This window comes from Phoxinus phoxinus (genome assembly GCF_949152265.1).
Source record: "Phoxinus phoxinus genome assembly, chromosome: 2".
Taxonomy (NCBI): domain Eukaryota; kingdom Metazoa; phylum Chordata; class Actinopteri; order Cypriniformes; family Leuciscidae; genus Phoxinus; species Phoxinus phoxinus.
The window spans coordinates 12528429-12550482 of record NC_136877.1 but is presented as its reverse complement, the minus strand read 5'-3'; the positions used below and the strand labels follow the sequence as shown (position 1 = coordinate 12550482).

At 36.8% G+C, this 22054-nt stretch overlaps 1 protein-coding gene across 2 annotated transcripts; it reads left to right on the top strand.

Moving 5' to 3' along the window:
* Positions 1–50: 50 nt before the first annotated feature.
* caap1 (caspase activity and apoptosis inhibitor 1) lies at positions 51–20721 on the top strand. Of its 2 annotated transcripts, XM_079639281.1 has the most exons (7): positions 51–181; positions 2700–2814; positions 3264–3455; positions 5914–5998; positions 11927–11981; positions 12069–12133; positions 18917–20721. In XM_079639281.1, the coding sequence occupies exons 2-7, from the start codon at positions 2710–2712 to the stop codon at positions 19312–19314; spliced, it is 900 nt and encodes a 299-aa protein (XP_079495407.1). In that variant the 5' UTR covers positions 51–181; positions 2700–2709; the 3' UTR covers positions 19315–20721. The 2 variants fall into 2 exon arrangements, with proteins under 2 accessions (XP_079495407.1, XP_079495406.1); XM_079639280.1 differs by lacking the exon at positions 51–181 and having other exon boundaries at positions 2622–2814.
* The last annotated feature ends 1333 nt before the right edge of the window (positions 20722–22054 follow it).

Below are 22054 nucleotides of genomic sequence, written 5' to 3'. Positions count from 1 at the left end.
TACCGCCCCATGTTTTAACGACATCCTGACTCAGTTTCCTTTGTTTCAATTCCCACTCTTTTTGTTATTGTAGTTTGATAAATAAAAAAAACGAGCGATTCTAGACAAATATTGTGCACCATCGTGTAATTTTAAAACCCTTTATAGACCCATTGAGAGACTTTGGAAGGAGACCATAACGGTCAGATACCCTTTAAAGCAGCTTTTCCTCGGAACTTCGTTGATTAATGAAACTGTTGAATTGTTTAAACCACAGGCATAGTAAATAAATGCCCATGGGATCTCTGTCGGTTAAAGAGAATGAAAAGATGCTATCGATGGATGAAACGTTATCGACAAATTAAATTCATTCTCGATCCAGAAAACAAAGCGTTTATATTGATACGGCTAAAACATTTCCTCTGTATGTGACAATGTGGGTGGCTCCTAAAAGAGCCGTTGGGTTAAGTTAGTGTATTTATTTATTTATTTATTTATTAGACCTCGGAAGCCGTAAGGTTCGTGCCTATCGTTTCAGCGCGTACACAATATGGCGGTTACGGTCTTTCTCTTGGCGTGCTCGGTGTAGGTGACTGACGGCATCGACCGCGGATAACATTCTCCAGAAACATATTGAACACACCGCGGTTCTCCTCGTAGATCAGATCAGACCGGAGATGCCCCCGCGGCGAGCCAGATGACGAATAGCGGGTTTGGTGATTCCCTGGATATTGTTATCGCGTAAAACCTCCTCCTTTACCGCCTTTGCCTCTTCCAGACATGTTTATCTCAGGAAGGATAAGTTACTTTAATAAGGTTAAAAGGACAGTGAATGTTACAAGGATGCCAGGCCTATACATTTGCTTAGGACGCCCCTCCTTAGAAGAATCAATAAATCTATTCAGTGAATGTATTTGGATTGTTTTGGATTGACATTGACATATCTTATATTTAAACTCTCACAAGTAAAGATTCGGCTATCTGGTTAATATACTTTTAATAAGAGTAGCTAATTGTTTGGAGCAAAATCTGTACCATAATATAAAATACCATAATAGGCCTACACAAATAAAATGGACATAATAAACCTATAACATTTTATATAACATATAACACTGAACTTATTATATTGAGGCCTTAAAATATATGCACACAAAAAAATAGAAAAGCAAACCGGATAAATTGTTGTAAATTATCCCCTGTAGGCATGAACATTATATCCTCCTAGACCCATGAAAAACAATTTGTATAGGGCTCCCTAGAAGAAATAGTGTATCTCAATGGGACCTTCCTGGTTAAATACATTTTACCAAATAAATGTCATTACATTGTTTAGATGGGGAGAAAAATATATTTTATTCATATGTTATGCTTATGCTACTGTAGTGGTGGGCACCAGTAATAAGTTGTTTAAAAAAAAAGACATGAAATAGCTTGTATTGGGGTGGAAAATTATTATTATTTTTATTATTTTTTATTTACCATCAATATAAGTTTCAGGATGTTTTTTTAACCAAACTTTGTAAAAAGAAGATCATCAACTATGTTGTGAAATATAACAGAATGAATTGATAGTAAATGTCCACCACATCTATTGTATCATTATATCACTACCTGGTTAATGTAATAGGCCTAATGTATTTTAGAAGCATTTTCTTGCAGACATTTATAATCATTAACTATTTGAAGTTGCCTTTCATTTATGATCACAATGATATAGAATTAAAGTTAAGAATGTAAAATGTTGTGCTTAAGTTTTTGCCTATTTGTTTTTTATGGAAGAAACTAATATATTTTCACATAACAAAGTTGAATCTCATCTCTTTATTTGTAAAAAAAAATATTACTTCATCATATAGTGATTTTTTAACTGTACATGTCACTATAATAGATTGCCTCTGTATGTCGCAATTCTTTTTTATAATTAACTGATTTTTATATTATACTGTTGTGCAGTAGTTTTGGCACTACATTTAAACAGTTTGGCATTAAATATTGGAATATGCTTTCAAAATTGTGTGCATTCATTATGCTTTTGTTACATTTATTTGAATTGGTATACCTTTGATATACTATACATGCACTGTACATGTTAGAGCCACTTTACATGCAAGTATATTTAATTAAAATACTGCAAAACTGCTAGGCCATTGCATAGAAAAAAAGTATACAATAAAGGCTAGATGTCTTACGGCGGAGTCTCTAACGTCATCACCCGGTGGCCATCCTGTCACAGGCAAGCTTTCTGGCGGGCTCTGTGGTACCTGATGTAAGGTGAGTGATTGCACGAACACACATACTCTTATCTCGCTGAAATCTTGACGGATTGTAGTGGTTATAATTCTGAATGCTTGAACATGTTGAAATATATAATATTATAATTAATCATAAGTATGCAGTGCCATAACTACATCTCTGACGTTTATAACAAACCAACCCGTTTGAAAATCGGTAGAAAATTGAACCATACAAGTTATGGTTATTTAAAAAAGTACATGCACCATTAAAACACAATGTTACGAGTGAGCGAGCTGACTGTGACAAGATGGCCGCCAGGTGCGGACGTCGACCTCCATTGGCCAGCAGCGCGGATGAGACTTCTAGCCTTTATTATGTATATCTATGTTCACTTATGCCAGTGATGAAGCGTGCTTGTTTCGGTTTATCTGATTGGCCTATGTTTTTGTTGACGTCATTGATATGCGACGGCGCTCCATCAGCAATGGGAAGATGCAGGAGGGAAAGAAAAGAGAAAAAGAAAAGAAACGGGGACATTCTGATCGAGAGCACAATGAAGGAGAGCTAAAGAGGAGGACTATTGAATCCAGCACGGTGGTGAGAAAGAGAGACTGGTTACGGTTTAATAGGCTACTTGGCGCTACGGGTAAAGTTTCCTTCATGTAACGTTAGCTAGCTAACTCATAGGGCCAGATTTAATAAACAGGACAAATTAGAGTGAGAGCAATAAAAAAAAGCGCCTATGGGAGTGGAAAGTCCTGTGCGTGATCTACTGACACGCAAATTAAAGAACACAGTTGCAGCCGGATAATTTCCATAATGACCAATTTAGTCTGCCCAGAGCAGCGTTAGCGTAAATCACCTTGCGTGAATGTTTAAATAACGTTACTCCCACATACATGTTTTGTCTGAAAGCTTAACTCCTGATTTAAATTCATGTGACATTAAAGTCATATTATATTAATGGCCACTGTTGCTTTCTTTAATTTGTTTCTTTTAAAGTATTAATTTTGTACTGTTTTATCAACTTCTGTTAAATTTGAAAGGAGCCCAGAAAGGAGAAGGAGGAGCCCGAGGTTCCTCGTGAGCCTAGTGATCTGGAGGAGGGCGGACTGGACCTGAATAAGGCATTCAAACCGATCAGCGCCTACATGCAGGACCGCAAGGAGATGCTGGAACAGAGTTTTAATGTGCTGGGAGAAATTAAACTCAAAAAGATGCTGCCGGATGAACTTAAGGTATCTTTATTTTGCTGACATTCATAATGCATCATTACATCTCTGATCAGAGCCTGTATGTGTTTGTTTTGGTGGCGTTGGCAAATAATATAGTGTCAGAACGTGTCGATACAAAGACCGTAGACAATATTATGAGACTGATATCAGCCCAATTTGTCATAAAAGTGGAATATGTATGATACAGGTGTCATGTAATTTAATCCATCACAATTTTTAATGGCCACATCAAATGTGAATTGGTTAATGGTGGTTTGGAACCAGATAATTTTTTTAAAAGCAGGCCATTCTCTCTACGAGTCAAAACCGAGTTCCTGACTCTCTGTGGTCATTAAAATTCCCGGGCATCCTGAGACACCCCTCGCTGCAGCCTGTAGCACGATGACGCTGGATAGTCCAATACGTAGTGGATGGAGGTGTGTTTTGGTGACGTCATAGACACATGCGCAGTACTGATCTCTGGGTTAAAATTCGCATGGGCTGGTAAAGGTGACATGTTTGCTCAATATTGTATTGAGATAAAGTTCTAATCTAACCCGTGTAGTAGTAGTAGTACTGTTAAATAGTAATTATTGATGAATAATTAATTATTTACGTAGGCTACATGCAAAATAGTTCATTTTACAACATTTTAAATCACATGATTTTAAACCTAAATTTGATAGATTAATAGCATGTCCTCACCGCAAGTATTTTTTTTAATGCGTGTATATAGAACATTTTAAAATAAAGCCATTTTATTTTATTCAGGTCATATTTGCTGTTGAGTGGAAGCAAAAATAAGTCAAGTAGCTGTAAAAAAAAGAAGAAAAAAAAAGAAGAAAGTGCTTAATGATATTTTGCCTGGTGAGAGTTCCTTCTTTAATGGCTATTTACTCGTTTTTCCACAGTGATCTGTACATAAGGTTGCTCTTAATTTTCTGTTCAGTGTCTGCAAGATATGGAAGCTTGTTTTCGCCACAGAGTGAGAAATAAAAAAGGTAATAGCGACTTACTATTTATCTCTGAATTGCGTGATATAAAGTCGCAATTGTGTGTTATAAAGTCAGAATTGCGTGATTATAAAGTCGCAATTGTGTGTTAACTCAGAATTGCGTGATATAAAGTCGCAATTGCGTGTTATTAAGTCAGAATTATGAGATATAAACTCGCAATTGCGAGAAATACACTTGAAATTCAGCCTTTTTTTTCTCAGAATTGCATTTATATCTCGCAATTCTGACTTTATAATACGCAATTGGGAGATATAAAGTCAGAATTGCATGATATAAAGTCGCAATTGCGTGTTATAAAGTCAGAATTGTGAGATATTAAACTATTCTAAGGTAAAAATAATAACCCTAACCCTTCTCAATAAAATTATTCGTTTTCCCTTGGAATTTGACTTCATAACTCGCAATTGCGAGTTTATACACAATTCTGAGAAAATGTGTCAGAATTTGGAGATATAAACTCGAAATTATGTGTTATAAATGCAGAATTGCGAGAAAAAAAGTCAGAATTCTGACTTTATAACACGCAATTCTGACATTATATCTCGCAATTTTGACATTTTACACACGCAATTGCGACTTTATTTCACGCAATTCTGACTTTATAACACGTAATTGAGACTTTATTTCACGCAATTATGACTTTATATCTCACAATTCTGAGAAATAAAGTCAGTATGCTAGATGTAAACTCGCAATTGTGAGATTAAAAAGTCGCAATTATTTTTTTAAATGTTTTATTCTATGGCGGAAAAGAGCTTCCATACTCAAGTGACCATTTATATTTAACTTTATTCTTCTTGGAAGATCAAAGCACGTGCGATTGTTCACCAACTCTACTAGTGCGCATGCATATATGACGTCACCAAAACACACCACCGTGCGTAACAGCGTCCACTACGTATTGGACCATCCAGCTACGTCATCGTGCTACAGGCTGCAGCGAGGACCTCTGGGGCATCCTGGCAAAATTTGCCCCTTGGCCTCTGTCTATCATGGCCTCCTAATCATCCCCATATATACTGATTGGCTTCATCACTGTCTCCTCTCAACCAGTAAGCTGGTGTGGGCGTTCTGGCACAATATGGCTGCCGTTGCATAATCCAGGTGGATGCTGCACATTGGTGGTGGTTGAGGAGATTCCCCGTTCCATGTGAAGCGCTTTGAGTACCTAGAAAAGCGCTATATACATGTAACAAATTATTATTATTACTTAGTACTATTCCTTTGACAGCTCAAATAGCAGAAATTGCTTGTCAAATTGTAATTAGTTAATTAACCAAAGACAACACTAATCATGGTAACAAAACCATTGTCAGGTAGACAACATCAGTTTTTAGAGTTATGTTTTTAAGATTGCATGTACAATTAAACATTTCAGTTTGCTTTGGAAAATGAGTAAAGTAAAACATAAAAATAATTAAATTGTATAGGCTGTGTTATAATAAACACCTTGTTGTTTCCTGCAGGACTGTTCTTTTAATGAGATTAAGAAACTGTGCTGGGATCAGCTGCAGGAACTCTCTGAGATTCATCTGCTGGAGATTTTGGAGGGTAAATATCTGATTCATCTTCATGCTGTGTGAATTTCGACCTGTGTCTGAACACACAAACCAAACATTGATCATTCTCTTGTCATGTTTGTGTTTTAACCGAGCGGCAACCTCCCTGTCTCTTGAGGTCGCTTGAGGCTGGTTGCAAAAAGGAGTCAAATCTGTATCTCCTCATGTTAAAATGCCCAACTTTACAGCAGAATTATTTTTTTACATCCTGGTGCAAAAAGTGGTTTTGGTCTATATAGCTAATTTTGCCCTTCATGACAACTGAGGGGGATTCTTTTTTTTAATCAACACTTGAATATGGCTAAGTTTCATAGAAAAGGCAACATTTTGAACAAAAAGCTGAGAAAATTGCGTTTTTGGCAAATAAGTCTGGGTCAGATTTAGAATGATCAAAACATAGATTGAGTCCATCGACACCACCAAAGCTTCATAGTCGTTCCCTCTTCATGGGTTCGACATTTCCTTCGGTAACGTTAGGCAGTTTTGATTTATATGCAGTTTCGCTATCTTTCTGGGGTTTTTTTTTATACTGTACAAACTGTATATTCTTTCCCCTTACACTAACCCTACACCTAAACTTACTCATCACAGAAAACTTTAAGCATTTTTCCATAAAAAAAAACAAAACAAAACATAATTTAGTATATTTATTAATGCATTTCCCTCGTGGTGACCACTGGCTGGTCCCTTCAATGTAGGTGATCACAGGTTTTACTATCCTTGTGGGTACATTTGTAATATAATACACACACACACACACACACACACACACACACACACACACACACACACACACATTATAGTAGATCACTTTATGCATTTAATAACTTAATTGCAGATGGAATTAACAAATTCTTAAACCGGTTTAGTTTACAGCTTGGCATTCTAAACCTCCTACCTAGGTTTCAGAATGTGTGTCGTTTCTTTTAGAATTTTGTTTGGCTCCCTTAGCATTACATTTTCATACAAGGTCTGCAGATATAAGTGTTCCTTTTTGCCCATGGTCTTCATGGCCATTTAAATGAGTCGTGTAAGCCTAGACATTAACTGTGCTGGCAGGTTACCATACTATAGATGTATTCCGTATCTAAAATACATTCTCCAGGACAGCCTGTTAGAACAACATGATCTTGCTACTCGCACCATAAAGTCTAAGCCTTCGAAAAAAAAAAAAATGCAATCTTTTGTAACCTAGATCACAGGTTTTTAACATTTGATATGACATTCATGTCAGTGAACAATCAATATAGTTTTTGTGTAAATAAGATATCAATATAAAGATACTTACTTTATAGGAATATTGTAAATGAATATGGGACTGTGATCTCCAATTAACTTTAGATCAAAAATCATCTCCTCAGTCTCTTCTTCATTCACAATAAGGTTGTGGGCATCACACCACTATACAAACTGTTTGAGTGGTAAGATGATATATTTTGATGAGTGAGTGGGTTTTCTCACACAACCATTTGTGTACAATGTGAAGAGAACTTGGGAGCTCACACACCCTTTGGGGCTCTTGAGCAGGTGACTTGAGGATCAGAAATTGTATAATTAACCTTAACATGTTGAGTTATATTAGTTAAAAAACTTTGAGTACAGGTGGGATTTCTTTGGGCATATCTCAAGAGGACTCTTTGCAAGTCTAGAGAACATTGAAAGAGTGAAATAGTGGTTTTTAAAAGGTAGGTACTTTAGATATATTTGTACAACTGAACAGTAATTGCACTTGAAAATTATCTACCTCCAATTTAGTGCCCATGTCGTCTTTCGGAGAGCCTCGGATAGTTAACATTTGTCAGAAAAATCATGGTTTTGAAATTGGAGATAAAAATCAGTCAGTTCATTAGCCTTCTGTAAATCATCGTTTGTACATGTACATATGTGGATTACTTGATTCCATATTAGTAACAACCTTCATTGAGTTCCACAGTTTTTTGTTCAAAGTGGTAAATTGATACTCAATTCGCCTTATTCACCTCGAACGTTCCACCGAGCCTGAGGGGTACACTTCCGGGAGTTCTCACAACGCGATTTCTCTCAGTGCAATGGCGCCTCACTGCTGTGTTCCCCAATGCACTTTTTGCATCTGGTTGTTGAAGCCACAAATGTATATTTTACATGCATCACAGCAGAGAAGTAGCTGAACATCTCTTCAGCAAGCCGACGCGCTTTGATTTTGATCTTGCTTTCTTTGACGTGAACGCTGTTAAATTTGCATATAGTGCAGGAATTAAAGATTAGATTTATATTCGTTTTGCAGAGACCGTTACGTTGGCCAGTGTAAACGGAACAGTTAACAAAACGGATAGCCTATCTGATCATTTAAAACGCATGAATGACCAGGCGTAACAGACCCATTGTTATTCGAAAATATGTTTACACAACCATCAAACACACTTTATACAGTTTGATTAAGCGACATGCTCATTTCTGTATTATTTTCATCGATCACAGCGATACTCGTGTGTCTTTTCTGACATCTTCCTACTGAAATAAACATTTAGGGGGGATGGGGCGAGCCCTTGTCCTTTAATAAAACAAAATGCATTTGATTAAAATTAACATGACAATGTGTACGAAACTAAAGCAGCCTAAATTAACGTTTATTTTTAAGTTTTTGTCAGTCTGAGGTGTCGTTGCCATAACGCGTTGCTATGGGTTGCGTCACTTGCATGTGACTGTCTTGCTTCGGACTTGACTGAAGGATAAAACCTTCGATCCAGTTACTGTATCCCTTAAATAACACAGCCCGGGGGATGTTGCAGTCGGTACTGGCCCACTGCTCCACATTTTTTATTGTTAATTTGGGCAGACAGGAAAGATTGGTGGTCCACACTGGAGTTTCCATTGCTGGTGCTGCTGAATCGCATGCGTCGGAGTCAAACTTCCGGGTTTGTGTACCCCTCAACGGCGTTCGAGTTTTCAAAACGGCTGCCAGGTGAATAAGGCGAATAATGTCTTTGTTGTCTCCTTTCTTACCTTAGCTGATGATTAAGTTCTTTTTGTATGATTTTCAGCTGCCTTTCTCGTGTTGATACAGTCCTTAAGATCTTTAGTTGTATATGACTTATTGTTCGGATATATGATAACATTCTTTTTGGTGAGTACATTATCCAAACAGAAATGTAGGCTATATAACCCGTTATTTCTTCTATAGTCAGATCAATGTCCATATAATTAAAAATGTTTTTTTGTTTATTTTTTAAAAGCTTTGCTTTGCTTGTTTATCAGGCTGCACAATTTGGGCAAATTTGTTTAGATTTTTATATCATATTTTATATGTCTAGGCTATGTCCTCACTAATATAGTGAAACAAACGTGTGTGTTTGTGGGACGCATTTTAAAACCATTTCGACAGAAACGAAGACCCTTAAAGGGATACTTCAGGATTTAGCATTAAGCTACAGTAGAAAACCTGTAGTATTTTCAAATGACCGTGCACCCCCCCCCCCCCCCCCCCTCATATCCCCCTGAGATGAGAGATTTATGTATTTTTTTGTCTGTAAAAAATCCTCCGATGACGCAAAAATCGTCATGTTGCGTCATCTGAGGATTTTTTGGCCAGAGGCTAAAAACTACAGCCCGTAGAAGGCGCTAGATCCACATATTTTCAACCCACCCATAGAGGGTGGGATCTCACTCACAGAATGTAAAAATAGTGTCAATCAGACATCTTTTTTTGGAAGCTAAGCTAACAGGTTCTTATTCTGTGGAGAAAGCGGAGTAGTAGGGGTTACCATCCTCTTTTTCCCAGACATGTCTGGCCGTCGAGATCGTCCAAAATGTCCGAAATTCGACCTTTGCTTTCTGGAGTCGCCATTCATTGTTTACATGCACACCCTTTGTTTCAATCTAACTGAATTCATTCCGATTGGTGAATCTGAATATATTGTTTACATGAACGCTAAACAAGTGATGGGTTAATGTGCGTTTTAAAGGGGACCTATTATGCCCCTTTTCACAAGATGTAATCTAAGTCTCTGATGTCCCCAGAGTGTGTGTGTGAAGTTTTAGCTCAAAATACCCCACAGATAATTTTTTACAGAATGTTTAAATCGTCACTTTTTGGGGCTCAGAAAAACACACTGTTTTAGTGTCTCCTTTAAATGCTAACGAGCTGCTGGTTCACGGCACAGGGGGCGGAGCCTAACCAGCTTGCGCTCAGTGAACAATCTCAACTCACAGAAAGATGATAATATCAAAACAGAAACTCACAGTAACGTGTTCATTTCGACTCGGACAATAATGTCAGAGAATATATGCTGTATGGAGTTGGAACAGGTATAGTATAGTTTAATTACGGTTATAACCTATGAGTCATTGATTGTAGCCACTATTAATACAAGCCTGCTGTAGGACCACGTCTGAATGATGACACAAAATATAACTGTTACTGATGAGTTTAAGTTTATTCTGTCACAAAAGATGAAGCGTCAGTTTTACTCCAGAAAATCACTGTAAGAGCTGAGTAAACACAGTATAAGAAGTGCGTAAGTACATAACAAATTTCGGTAGATTTGAGGGAGCATTTTCTTCAAAAACAAAATGAACCCACCTCGTCTTCAGCGGCTGGCTCAGATTTCAGGAGTAAATAGAGAGAGCTATGTGAATGAATACATCTAGCCACAACACCTTCAACGCTTGGGAGACATTCTTATCAGTGCAGCAATGGCGGATGTGTACAACTCGCTGTGACCTCGATCAAGGCGGGTCTAAGTTAAAACGGCAGTGTCTGTCAACACTCTGTGTTGGGCCTGTGACTGTAGTGACGTCACTAAAGCCACATTCTGAAAACAGGTCGTTGGGAGACACTGCTTATGATTTATGGGGATTTCAAAAAAAAGAGTGAATGGATTTTTATCACTGTAGGGTGGTTGTGTACACACACTGCCAACACACGTATGGCCAAACACCATACAAAAATGAATTTTGCCCTTTAACATTGCTAAGAAAATTCCCGCTCCTCCGTGAGAGATACGAGACCGGTGCGTCTCACAGGTGTCGCTCATCAGTAATCACGCCACCGGCCTCGCGTCGTTCTCCCGCGGCCCTCAGTCTCGTCCTGCTCGCCACAGTAAACATAATGAATGGTGACTGTAGAACGGAAAAGCCGAATCCCAGACATTTTTGGCGATATCGAAATCCCAGGCAGACTTGTCACGGAGACTCACTAGTAGCCTACTAGCCTAGCCTAGTTGTTTAATTGGACTCTTACCGGTAGGCGTAGGGCAGCGAAGCAAGTGCATTCTGGGAGTTGTTGTCTTTCATCCACATGAGCCACAAATACATTTTCTGGCTTTTCTCAGTCTAGAAGGCTCCAAATTCAAAAATAATTTCATCTACTACATGAATGACCCATTTTAAATACACATTCATTTTTACAGAGGTGAAGTATCCCTTTAAGTTCTGTATGTATTTGCTTGAAGGTTTAATCAAAACGGCTTTCAATGTTGCATTTAAGTTGCGGAATTCAAATAAAAACATGTCTCCAAAACAAATATTTAATGGCAAACATGCTGAAGATTAATGGACAGAATCAACTTCATTAAGCTATTTCCTCAAAACGGTAGATTATTATTTTTTTTTTTTTTTTTTTTTTTTTTTTTTTTAAATAAGCATACTGAATTATTTTCTCCATTGGCTCTCTTAAGTATTGAAAATTATGTAATCGAGTTGGTCCCACTAAACTTATTATATATGTATTCATATATGTTTTTAATAGTTTTGAAAACATTATTTGTATGCATATAACTAGTGAATATCAGTATTTTTATGTTGTAGCGTACAATCACTTTTGATTCGATTGTCATTCTCAATGCTGCTTGTAATTTCTGTCTGAGACTAACTGATTACTGATATTTATGCACCATACGTCTGCTAAACTTTTGAAGGCTTTATTATTATTTTTTTTGCAAAGGTAAAGAGTTATCAGTCACTGCAGCACCTGAAGGGAATAACTTAACAGACAGTCAGTAAGTCAGAACTCTTAGAATTATTTATTAAACTAACATTTTAACTTGTTATTGAACTTTTGATCATGTGTTCATTAATATTTACAGGCAGGACAGTAATGTGGACTCCACTTCCTCTCTGATAGAAAATCCTGAAATGGAAGAAAAACAAGGTAAATAATTTATTATATATTAGGGGGGCACTTTATATTATTTTAACATCGCAATGTGTGCATCTGCAATGGCAGTGCTGGGTAGTAACTGATTACAATTTGCATTATGTGTTCGGATTCCAAAAGTTACAGAAAGTACTTGTAATTAGATGTGTTACGTTTTAAGAGAAACGTAATCAGACCCACATATGTTTTTATTGATTACATGTTATTCTCACAATGGCAGCAAATTATTAATAATTCATTGATTGTACCTACTTATTTTTTATATTTTACATTTTACTTTTTAAGAAAGTCTACTATGTTGTGTCTAAATGTTCACTTATTTATGTTCAGTTTTCCAGGTTTGTTTAATTGCACACACAGACCAGCCACTAGTCATGTGCCTATCACTGAGAGACCAATACAGCATATGATCACTGGATTCAGTGAAGGTTCATTCACAGCCCATTTCCAAAGGGCAACGGACAACGGTCCGGACCAACGGTCGTTGCTCAAATGCCTCTGGGCGCAATTGGATTGACCTAAAACCATTCAGAGCGATCGTCATCTTGTAAAGCCCGCCCCAACATTTGTGATTGGTGCCTCGCTTTGGAAAAATTGGAAATTAGCTTGAATGGGCTTTTAGCTTTAACAAAGATTGATTATATTTAATTTATACACTGACGACTATAACAGTATTCAGGTACGGAAATATAATAATCAAATTTAAAATAACACTGTAGACTTGATCTGGTGAAATGCTTTTCATATCGCAATATATATAGCAGAAAAACAAAATATTGCAATGTCAGTTTTTTCCAATATCGTGCAGTCCTATTATAGATTTTAGACAATTATTTCTGAATGTTTTAAAGGAACACTCCACTTTTTTTGGAAATATGCTAATTTTCCAACTCCCCTAGAGTTAAACAGTTGAGTTTCGAATAGGGGTGGGCGATATAGCCTCAAAATGATATCACAATATTTCAAGAATATTTGCGATGATGATATTTATGACGATATTGAAATTTTCTTATTACATTTTATCTCACCTAAATGTTTGCTCACTCATTGTGTTTTTACAATGGGTTATTTTGTTGTTAAGAGTTTACACAATACAAGGAAGCTTTATTTCAATCTTTTAATTAAATTGAAAAAAAGTAGCAAAAATGTATACAAAATAATAAAGATACAAATAAAGAGAAAGTTTTTTGGGTTGGTCTAACACTTATATTCAGAAATAGCCTAGAGAAACTGAATAAAGTAATCAAATGTAAAATAACACAAAGTATTTTATCTCTGATTCCTGACTAAAATAAATACATAGGCCATTGATTCTCATTCATTGCAATTAAAGCTATATTTTGTTGTTTTGACGACAACATTAATGACAGACACATATGACTGCTGTCACTGTTAGAGTTAGTGCACGGATCCATTACAGTTTTCATAAAACTGGCTGCATTTACACTGCAGGTCTTGATGCCCAATTCCGATTTGCTGACTATAACCGATTTTTTTGACGACCCGCTTTACATCATCTTTTAAAAGTGACCCGTATCCGATATTTGCATTTACACTATACACTGCCGAAATAACCCAATGTGGACGTTCTGACCCGGAAAATGTAGTTAAACAGCTCGATATGTCAAGTAATAAAAATTACATTCTGATTAATTTCAGGTAGATCGCTGTAATGATAAATCATTATTAACGAAAATATTAACTACATTCTCTAAAATATGAGCATGTTCCAGTTTAAGTTTCAAGGGAGTAAAGCCTGATGATGCCATTAATATGCCATTGTATTATACCAGAGATGCGCGCATCAACCGTCACCGAGTCCGCCGTTGAAGGTGATGATAATCAATTTATCCTCACGCGTTACAACACATACTGTAAGAATAATAGTAATTTGACCAACGGGTGCAGATACTTAAAGATGAACTGAACTGGAATTTGAGTAAAAGTGATATAACAGATATATTTTATTTATTCTCATTGGTACAATTATTAAAATGGCAGAATTTGTTAAAAGGGATAAAATGGTACATTGAAAATGTTGTTGTTGTTGCACGGGCGCCGCCATATTGGATTTCAACATTCGACTACGTCACTGGCATGGTAGCTACTCCGTTCACTGGTGAGGGTTGACTGAAACTCCTATGCGCAGCTAACTTTTTTTGCTCGCCCCAACTTTATTTATTTTGGTTTTAACACGTTGCGTGCAGCTAACTTGACAAGCGATCCCATTGGATGAATTCGTCCAATCAAATTTCCATCTTAAAAATATATAAAATTTTAATTTATCTGCCTCGATTTTCTAAAACGCACAGGACCTCAAGCTTGTTTTTGTATTTTCTCTAAATGCACACGACATATATAAGCAGTTTCTATTTCCTAAAATGCATAATGTGCGTGGATACAATAAATAAGAGTGCATGACAGGCTATAGCACTCCAACCGCATTTCCCTCTTATAACACCGTGAACCACTATTGCTCCATTCATAATTGACTATGTACATTGCAAATACAATCTAATGCATATTTTAGACAGAACTTTGTATTGTATGCAATATTTTGAGACAAAATTAATTGGTACATAATAATATTAAATCAAGTGCTCATTGCTGCTGCGATCAGTGGCGTGTGGCTCGCGCACACACCGCAGTCTTCACTCGGACACGCGGAGACTCTATTCGTTCCGGTGAAATTAGAAAACATAATGCACACAAACGTGTCCCTGCTTGATATACAACCACTGATGAACATATTCGGTTATGATGAAAGAAAGAAAAAAAAAAACTATGGGACTGCGGATTTGATCTCAAAACCTCTGACACGCTTGGCGAAAGTTCTACCACTGGACCATTACGGCACATGTTAAATAGGCGGATTTGTGTATTTATTCACGCGAAAGTTCTCGGCACTGACAACATATATTACATCTCATTTAACGACAAACCCCATGTACTATTTAGAATGATTGCTGGACATCACCATGTTATTATACATACATCTGATTTAGCATTGTATTAGCAACCCCTGTCCCACCCACCCACAAAGTTACGCCACTGATTAGTTGGTAAATGTGTACTAGTCATACTACTGGCCTGTCCCTCAGGCACAAATGCGTAACCCATGCCATTAAAATGACTAATTTTCCTGTGTATTCGCTCTGTGCAACTAGCGAATATACAGGACCGCATGTCCTACCATGCCAGTGACGTCATCGAAATTGCCAGCGTTCTTATAACAGTTTTTGTGTAGCTTAAAAAAAAGCTATATTGATATTTGTAATAATTTTTTTTTGTGTAATTTACTTTTAACTGTCATAAACAACACGTTATCAACGTTGATTATTTTCAGTTCAGTTCATCTTTAAATCAGAGAAAATTATTGGTGCGGGTGGATGATTTGTTTTTGGCTGCGGATTCGGGTGGCGTTGGAGCTCATCCGTACATCTCTAATTATCCGGTGTTTTACTTTCCGCAATATTTTCAAAGGTCAGCAAAACATTGGTCTTATAAGGTGGAGAAAAACTCCACTGTGCTGAGCCTTCGTCCTCCATCGCGCCATTGATAAGTCGATCACAGCTATCTGAGTTGACGTCCCGTTTTTAATGACGTACGACTCGCATTTACTGGGGAATATCCGATTTGTCTGCTTACGTGGCACACGCAAATGCACGTATCAGATTCATATTCTATTTATTTCCACATATGAGTGAGGCCTGAAACCCATCGGAGAAAATCGGAATCATGTGCTTTTTTCCTGCTTACACATTCGCCAGTCATATATTCGATCTGTGCCACATGAGAGGAAAAAATCGGAATTGGGTCACTTGAACCATGCAGTGTAAATGGGGCCACTGTCTGTCACACACTGTCACAGTCAGTTGTGTCTTAAAGGTGCCCTAGAATGTGAAATTGAATTTAACTTGCCATAGTTAAATAACAATAGTTTAGTACATGGACATGACATACAGTGAGTTTCAAACACCATTGTTTTCTCCTTCTTGTTTAAATCTCGTTTTTGAAAAACACCCCTGAAAAACGGGCGAATCTCCACATAACACCAACTGTGACGTAACCGATGGGATCATTAATATGTACGCCCCCAAAATTTGCATAAGCCAAGCCCTTTCAGAGATACGGTGCTACACAGAACTGCGCTTCGCAGGTGAAGCACACACACACACACAGACACACACACACGCACGCACGCACGAACGAACGAACGCACATACACACACACACACACGCAACACGTGACTGTTAAGTTCGTACTGAAAATAATGAATAAACTTACCACTCCGAAACGTCCATTTGCATTCTACAAACAACCGCTTGTTCCTCAAACTCTGCATCGTCGTCTGAAACCGGCTCAAACATATACGGTTGTACACCGAGGCCGTTTCTCAATACCAAGTACGCAAACTTCGGACTTGCGTCCTTGGTAGTTCAGACTTGCCAAGTTCGACTTAGGAGAACGAACTCCCGAGGACGAGAGGACGCAAGTCCGGTTATTCTGCAAATGGGACAGCGGTGTTCTTGATCGCGTCATTCAGCACGCTCTGGCTACTCCGGTTATCTCTTTATGTATATTTTTATTTAGGCAACAAAAACGAAATGGGGTATAAAACAACACTCTGCCTCTTTTCATTTAAAAAAAAAAAATCTTAAACACATTAAATGGCCACACAAATGTGGTTCAGGCAACGTGTACATTGATTATCTTCACTGCATATATTTATAACAACACGAAATATAAAACGCAACCCTGCTTCTTTTTGTTTTCATTTTAAAAATATGAAACATTATTGAACATTAAAACTGACATTTAAAAAACAGAGACGGGGTTGTTATTTTATTTTATTATACATGTACAGTGAAGAGAATGTATAATAAAATAAATATAAAAAATATTATATATTTTTTTTAAATATATAACTGTCAGCCTAAAATAAAATTACACAATTGACTCTTTTCGTTAAATGTCAGTTTTAATGATCTGATATCCAGTATAAAAGTATAAGTAAATAAAAATAAATAAAGCAAACAATTCAGTCAAACATAAGTCAGCTTAAAATAGCCTATAGCTCAAGTTAAATAGCCTAAATATATACAATTATGAAACTTCACTTTGCCCTCAGCCAAAACGATTTGCCATGGAACACATTATAGATTAATGAGACCAAAGATCGCCCGTTAGATATATACACAAGACAAATAATATCTCATGTTTAACCACTAGACTAGAGACAGCAGAGCCAGCGGCAAACATCAGAAGCACTAGCCGAGGAAAAGTTGTTCCAGTCGGGGTTATTGAGCGCTGAGCGCCCGGTGATCGCCTGGATCTCACAACTCCGAAAACGTCAGATACATTTTTCAAATAGGCGCTATCTTTATAAATAAACCACAGATTTGAGCTTTAAACAACTACATTCTCGACTGAAACACTCTTAGAATTACATTTCGTGACACGATAACAGTAGTATTTTGATATTGCGCGGGTTTTCTCCTCTGCCATTGACGCTTGCACGTCGTCGGACCTGTTTGCTGTGACTCTCTGAGCTCTTGTAATGAGCCCGCAGTGAAAGAGCCAATCAGAGCAGAACTCCTCATTACTATTCATGACCCTTCCAAATAAGGTAAAAACAGACCATTTCATTCTAGGGCCAATTTATAGGGTTGGAAATTGACCTGTAAAACCTTTTCTGGACATTTTAAATGTCTTTTTAAGCCACATACCCTCTATGTAGATATCAGAGACAAAATTAAAATATTATTTCAACACATTCTAGGGCACCTTTAAATTAGCCTAAAACGCATGTGTTTACGAGTATACTAACCAAGACCGGAATTTTGACACAATTTTGCATTATTTCCCATTAAAGCGATATAATCTGCGAAAAAAAATTGTTACTCGTGAGCTGTTTTGAGGCGGCTTAACTGTATGTGTGTGTGCAGAGACCATCTCTCAGAGCGCCCGCAATAGGATAGTTTAAAATCGTTTGAATATTTAAACTGATGAGACTTAAAATTACGTGAAATTATAAACACGATGCACTGATGACCCGAACATTCAATTCAATTCAAATTTATTTGTATTGCGCTTTTCACAATACATATTGTTTCAAAGCAGCTTGCATTACAGAAAATGCATTTCAGAAATGTACATAGAAAAATACAGTTAGTTAATCATGTATTAATTTAGGGCATAACATATCGCCGGCGTTGGGTCGTCTCTTCACAGGAGTCGAGTCGTCTCTTCACAGGCGTTGGGGCATCTGAAGTCTCTATGAGAGGCTGGATACATAACTGGAGCTGACAGATTCTATTTGAGTTATCACAAAAAAGGCAGATGGGAAATAATTAGCGTAGCTGCTGTTCATAATATGAATATATTTGATCTGATTTAACTGTAGTATAAAAGGTATGAGATGCATTATGTGAATGCTTGGCTAAAGAGATGCGTCTTTAATCTAGTTTTACATCTCTCTCAAAAAAATTACCAAAGAGTTTAGATAGTTTTCCTATTTATACTTGACTCTTCTGTAGTTAACATTGTGTACTAAGACCGACAGAAAATTAAAAGTTGCGATTTTCTAGGCCAATATGACTAAGAACTATACTCTATACCGGAGATCAGCTGAATGGATTAGAAAACGGTAAAACTCAACTGTTTAACTCTAGGGAAGTTGGAAAATGAGCCTATTTCCAAAAAAAAAGTGGAGTGTTCCTTTTAATGAGTGAAAATCAGGCTTTAATGAAAGTGTGCATTTGTGTTTATCTCAGGTGCGGGGTCTGGAGAAGACAGTGATGTTCTCAGCATCAATGCAGAAATTGACGACAGTGACATTGAGGGTCATAAAGTCATCAAAGCTGAAGAATCAGTGCTCAGAGATGTAACTCAACCTCCCGCCCCAGTCATGCAGTCACCTGAGCCGAAAGTGGAGCTTCAGCAGGACATTGATAGAAGCGTCAGTGAAATTCTGGCTCTAACGCCCTCTGAACCCAGCAAAGATTTGAGGACAGAATCACTGGATAAATCAGCCACAATAGAAAATGCTCCGGCAGCTCCAACAGAGCAGCCGTCTGCTCAACAGCTGGAATTACTGGAGTTGGAAATGAGGGCAAGAGCCATTAAAGCGCTCATGAAAGCCAGTGAGATCAAGAAGCACAATAACTGCTAATTTGTAGAAAGCCATAGACATGAATGGACATTTTTTTCTCAACTTCAGAATTGCTTTAAAATTATTCTCTTTTTGTCCCTAAACACTTTTAGTCCCTAAAATTTCAGCACATGATAGCTTTAGACCCAGAGAAAATGGGTTTATTTTGATATAATAAACTATTGTTTTGTTCTTTTAAGTGAAGAAAAACTACAAATGTTCCAAAATAATAAGTATGACAATGAAGTACTGTAACAAAAACCTAGCTAAGTTGTTTTCTAATAAATGTTTATAATGCTGCATTTGTTCATATAATTACAAGAGAGCAATGCTACAAACAGTTCAACATAAAGAATAAGTAACATTTGAAATTCCAAAATACAAACACAAACAATAGAGACTATGTGCTCGTTTTATATTCCTTTCACAGAAAATAACAATTTTATAGTTGATAAACTATACAGGGGTGCTGTTTGTATACAAGTTTGTGAACCCTTTAGATTTTCTATATCTGCATAAATATGACCCAAAACATCAGATTTCCATTCCTAAAAGTAAACCGAGAACCCAAACAAATGAGACAAAATGATATACTTTGTCATTTATTTATGACAAAGTATAATATATAAATATATGACAAAATACAAAGAGCTTTAACTCTGGGATGCTGGTGGGTTTCCTCACATGAACCGCTTGCTTCGGGTCCTTCCACTACATTTCAATTGGATTATTATACCCTTTTTATCCTCAATCATTAGCATGTTTGTATTACATTGAGGTAACCAATATAATAAAGTGACATACTGGGCAGATTTAAGCCATTAAAAGAGATCCCCAAAAATCACATATTAGGGACACTTTGGGACAAGTTAACATACAATGCTTCAGATGTGATTTTTGTGAAGTAAAAAAAAAAAAAAAAACTTGCTCAAACAGACCCAATTTTGGACATTGTGCAGTCGGCCATTAATGCTTTTACAGCTGAAGATCAAGCAGCTGAAGTCAGAAGATGACACTAATTTCAATAATGTGCTATTTTGTTTTTTTTCCAGATTTGTAAGGACATTTATGATTTGGCACCTTTAAGTAAAAACAAAACAAATCTCAACCACCACCTATGTGCTGCATCCACCTGGATGATATGACGGCAGCCATAGTGCGCCAGAACGCCCACCATATAAACACACCATATTTTAGGCCATTATGATGGACAGAGGCCAATGAGCAAATTTTTCCAGAATGCCCATTTGAAAAAGAGTAGAGGAGTAACACCGCCATCCTGGAAAAATTTGGCAGAATTTTTAACGACCAGAGTCCGGGCATCAGTTTAACGTCTCTGTGAGATATAGCCAAGAAGTAAGACACAAGGACACAGGACTTCAAAAAAAAAAAAAGTGTTTTATTAAAAAAAATTCTTTGGGTTTTATTTTACCCAAAAATAAAAAAAGTCACAATTAAGGAATAAAAAAATAAATCAACTTGTTCTAACAAATAAGCTAGATTTAAATAAACTAAAGTCAACAAACAAGTTTTAACTCAATATAAAGAAAAAAACTAAGGAGAATTGAACTGAACAAAACTAACTTACTAACTGAGACAACAAACAGGTATCACAGACTGTAAGCTCACTTAAACAAGACAGGGGGAAAGCATACAATCAACATTTTATAAATCAACAAATTATTTACAAAGTAAATAGAATAACAAACAAAACAATATAATACAAAATAACGAATGTTAAAGGGCACCTATTATGGAATTTTTAAATTTACCTTTCATGTAGTGTGTAACATAGATCTAAGTGAACAAAAACATCCTGCAAAGTTTGAAATATGAAAGTGCACCGTATATAAAGTTATTGTCTTTCAAAAGTAAGAGTCGACTCTGAGTCATTTTTATGAATCGTTAGAAGACCGAAGCTTTTTCTCTTACTAGATGACGTCAACTTGTCAAGTCATTTGAATACGATACGCCCACTTATTGCGCTCCAAGGCCAGGGAAAAAACGTCATGGCGACGAGACGCGGTGTTCTGAAGTGCGACTCAAAAGCAAACTTTTTTCATCTGCCCAAGGAGGAGCATTTGAAAACTAAGTGGCTACAATTCATATATACAACTATACCACAGAAGTATAGTCCGAGCCTTGTGCTTTGTTCGCGCCATTTTGAAGACGATTGCTTTACCAACTTAAATGCAATCAAACTTGGATTCGCGAGCCGGCTGATATTGAAGGAAGGTTCAGTTCCAAGTGTATTTGCATCAGCTTCCTCCTCCGTATCACAACCTGTAAGTGTTATTAATAATTGTTGATTTTATGTTTTATGTAGCATGCTTAATAATTATTTTGTCTGTTGTGTAAGCACTTAGCTTCTAGGTCTTCAATGGCAAGTGTATTGAGATATGTGAAGTGCTTGTCGTTGTTTTCGAAATTGTCTTATAGAATAGATTAATACCTCGTAACATAACTGCATTTTTTTTTTTTTGTAAAAACGTTATGTTTTTGCATCGGGCTAATGCAAACAAAGACTGATTGTGCTTTTACAATATGAACTCTGGACTATGCTTGCATAACATTAAATTCTTTATCTTATTTCTAGTTTTTTACTACAAACTACAAAGCAGTGGACTATAATCATTATTATAACACAATTTAATTGATAAAAGCATCATTGTACTCCGTGTTAAACAAGAAGTATTATCTCTGTAAACACTGCTGGGTCATCTGACCAATTGCAGATTAGCGTCGCGCAAAGGCGGGGTTT

Bases quoted from the DNA above. Each gene is read 5' to 3' on its own strand.
- caap1 (XM_079639280.1), top strand. From the start codon at position 2,680: ATGCGACGGCGCTCCATCAGCAATGGGAAGATGCAGGAGGGAAAGAAA. The intron at 3,456-5,913 runs GTATCTTTATTT...TGTTTCCTGCAG, and splicing joins TGCTGCCGGATGAACTTAAG to GACTGTTCTTTTAATGAGAT. The intron at 11,982-12,068 runs GTAAGTCAGAAC...TAATATTTACAG, and splicing joins AATAACTTAACAGACAGTCA to GCAGGACAGTAATGTGGACT.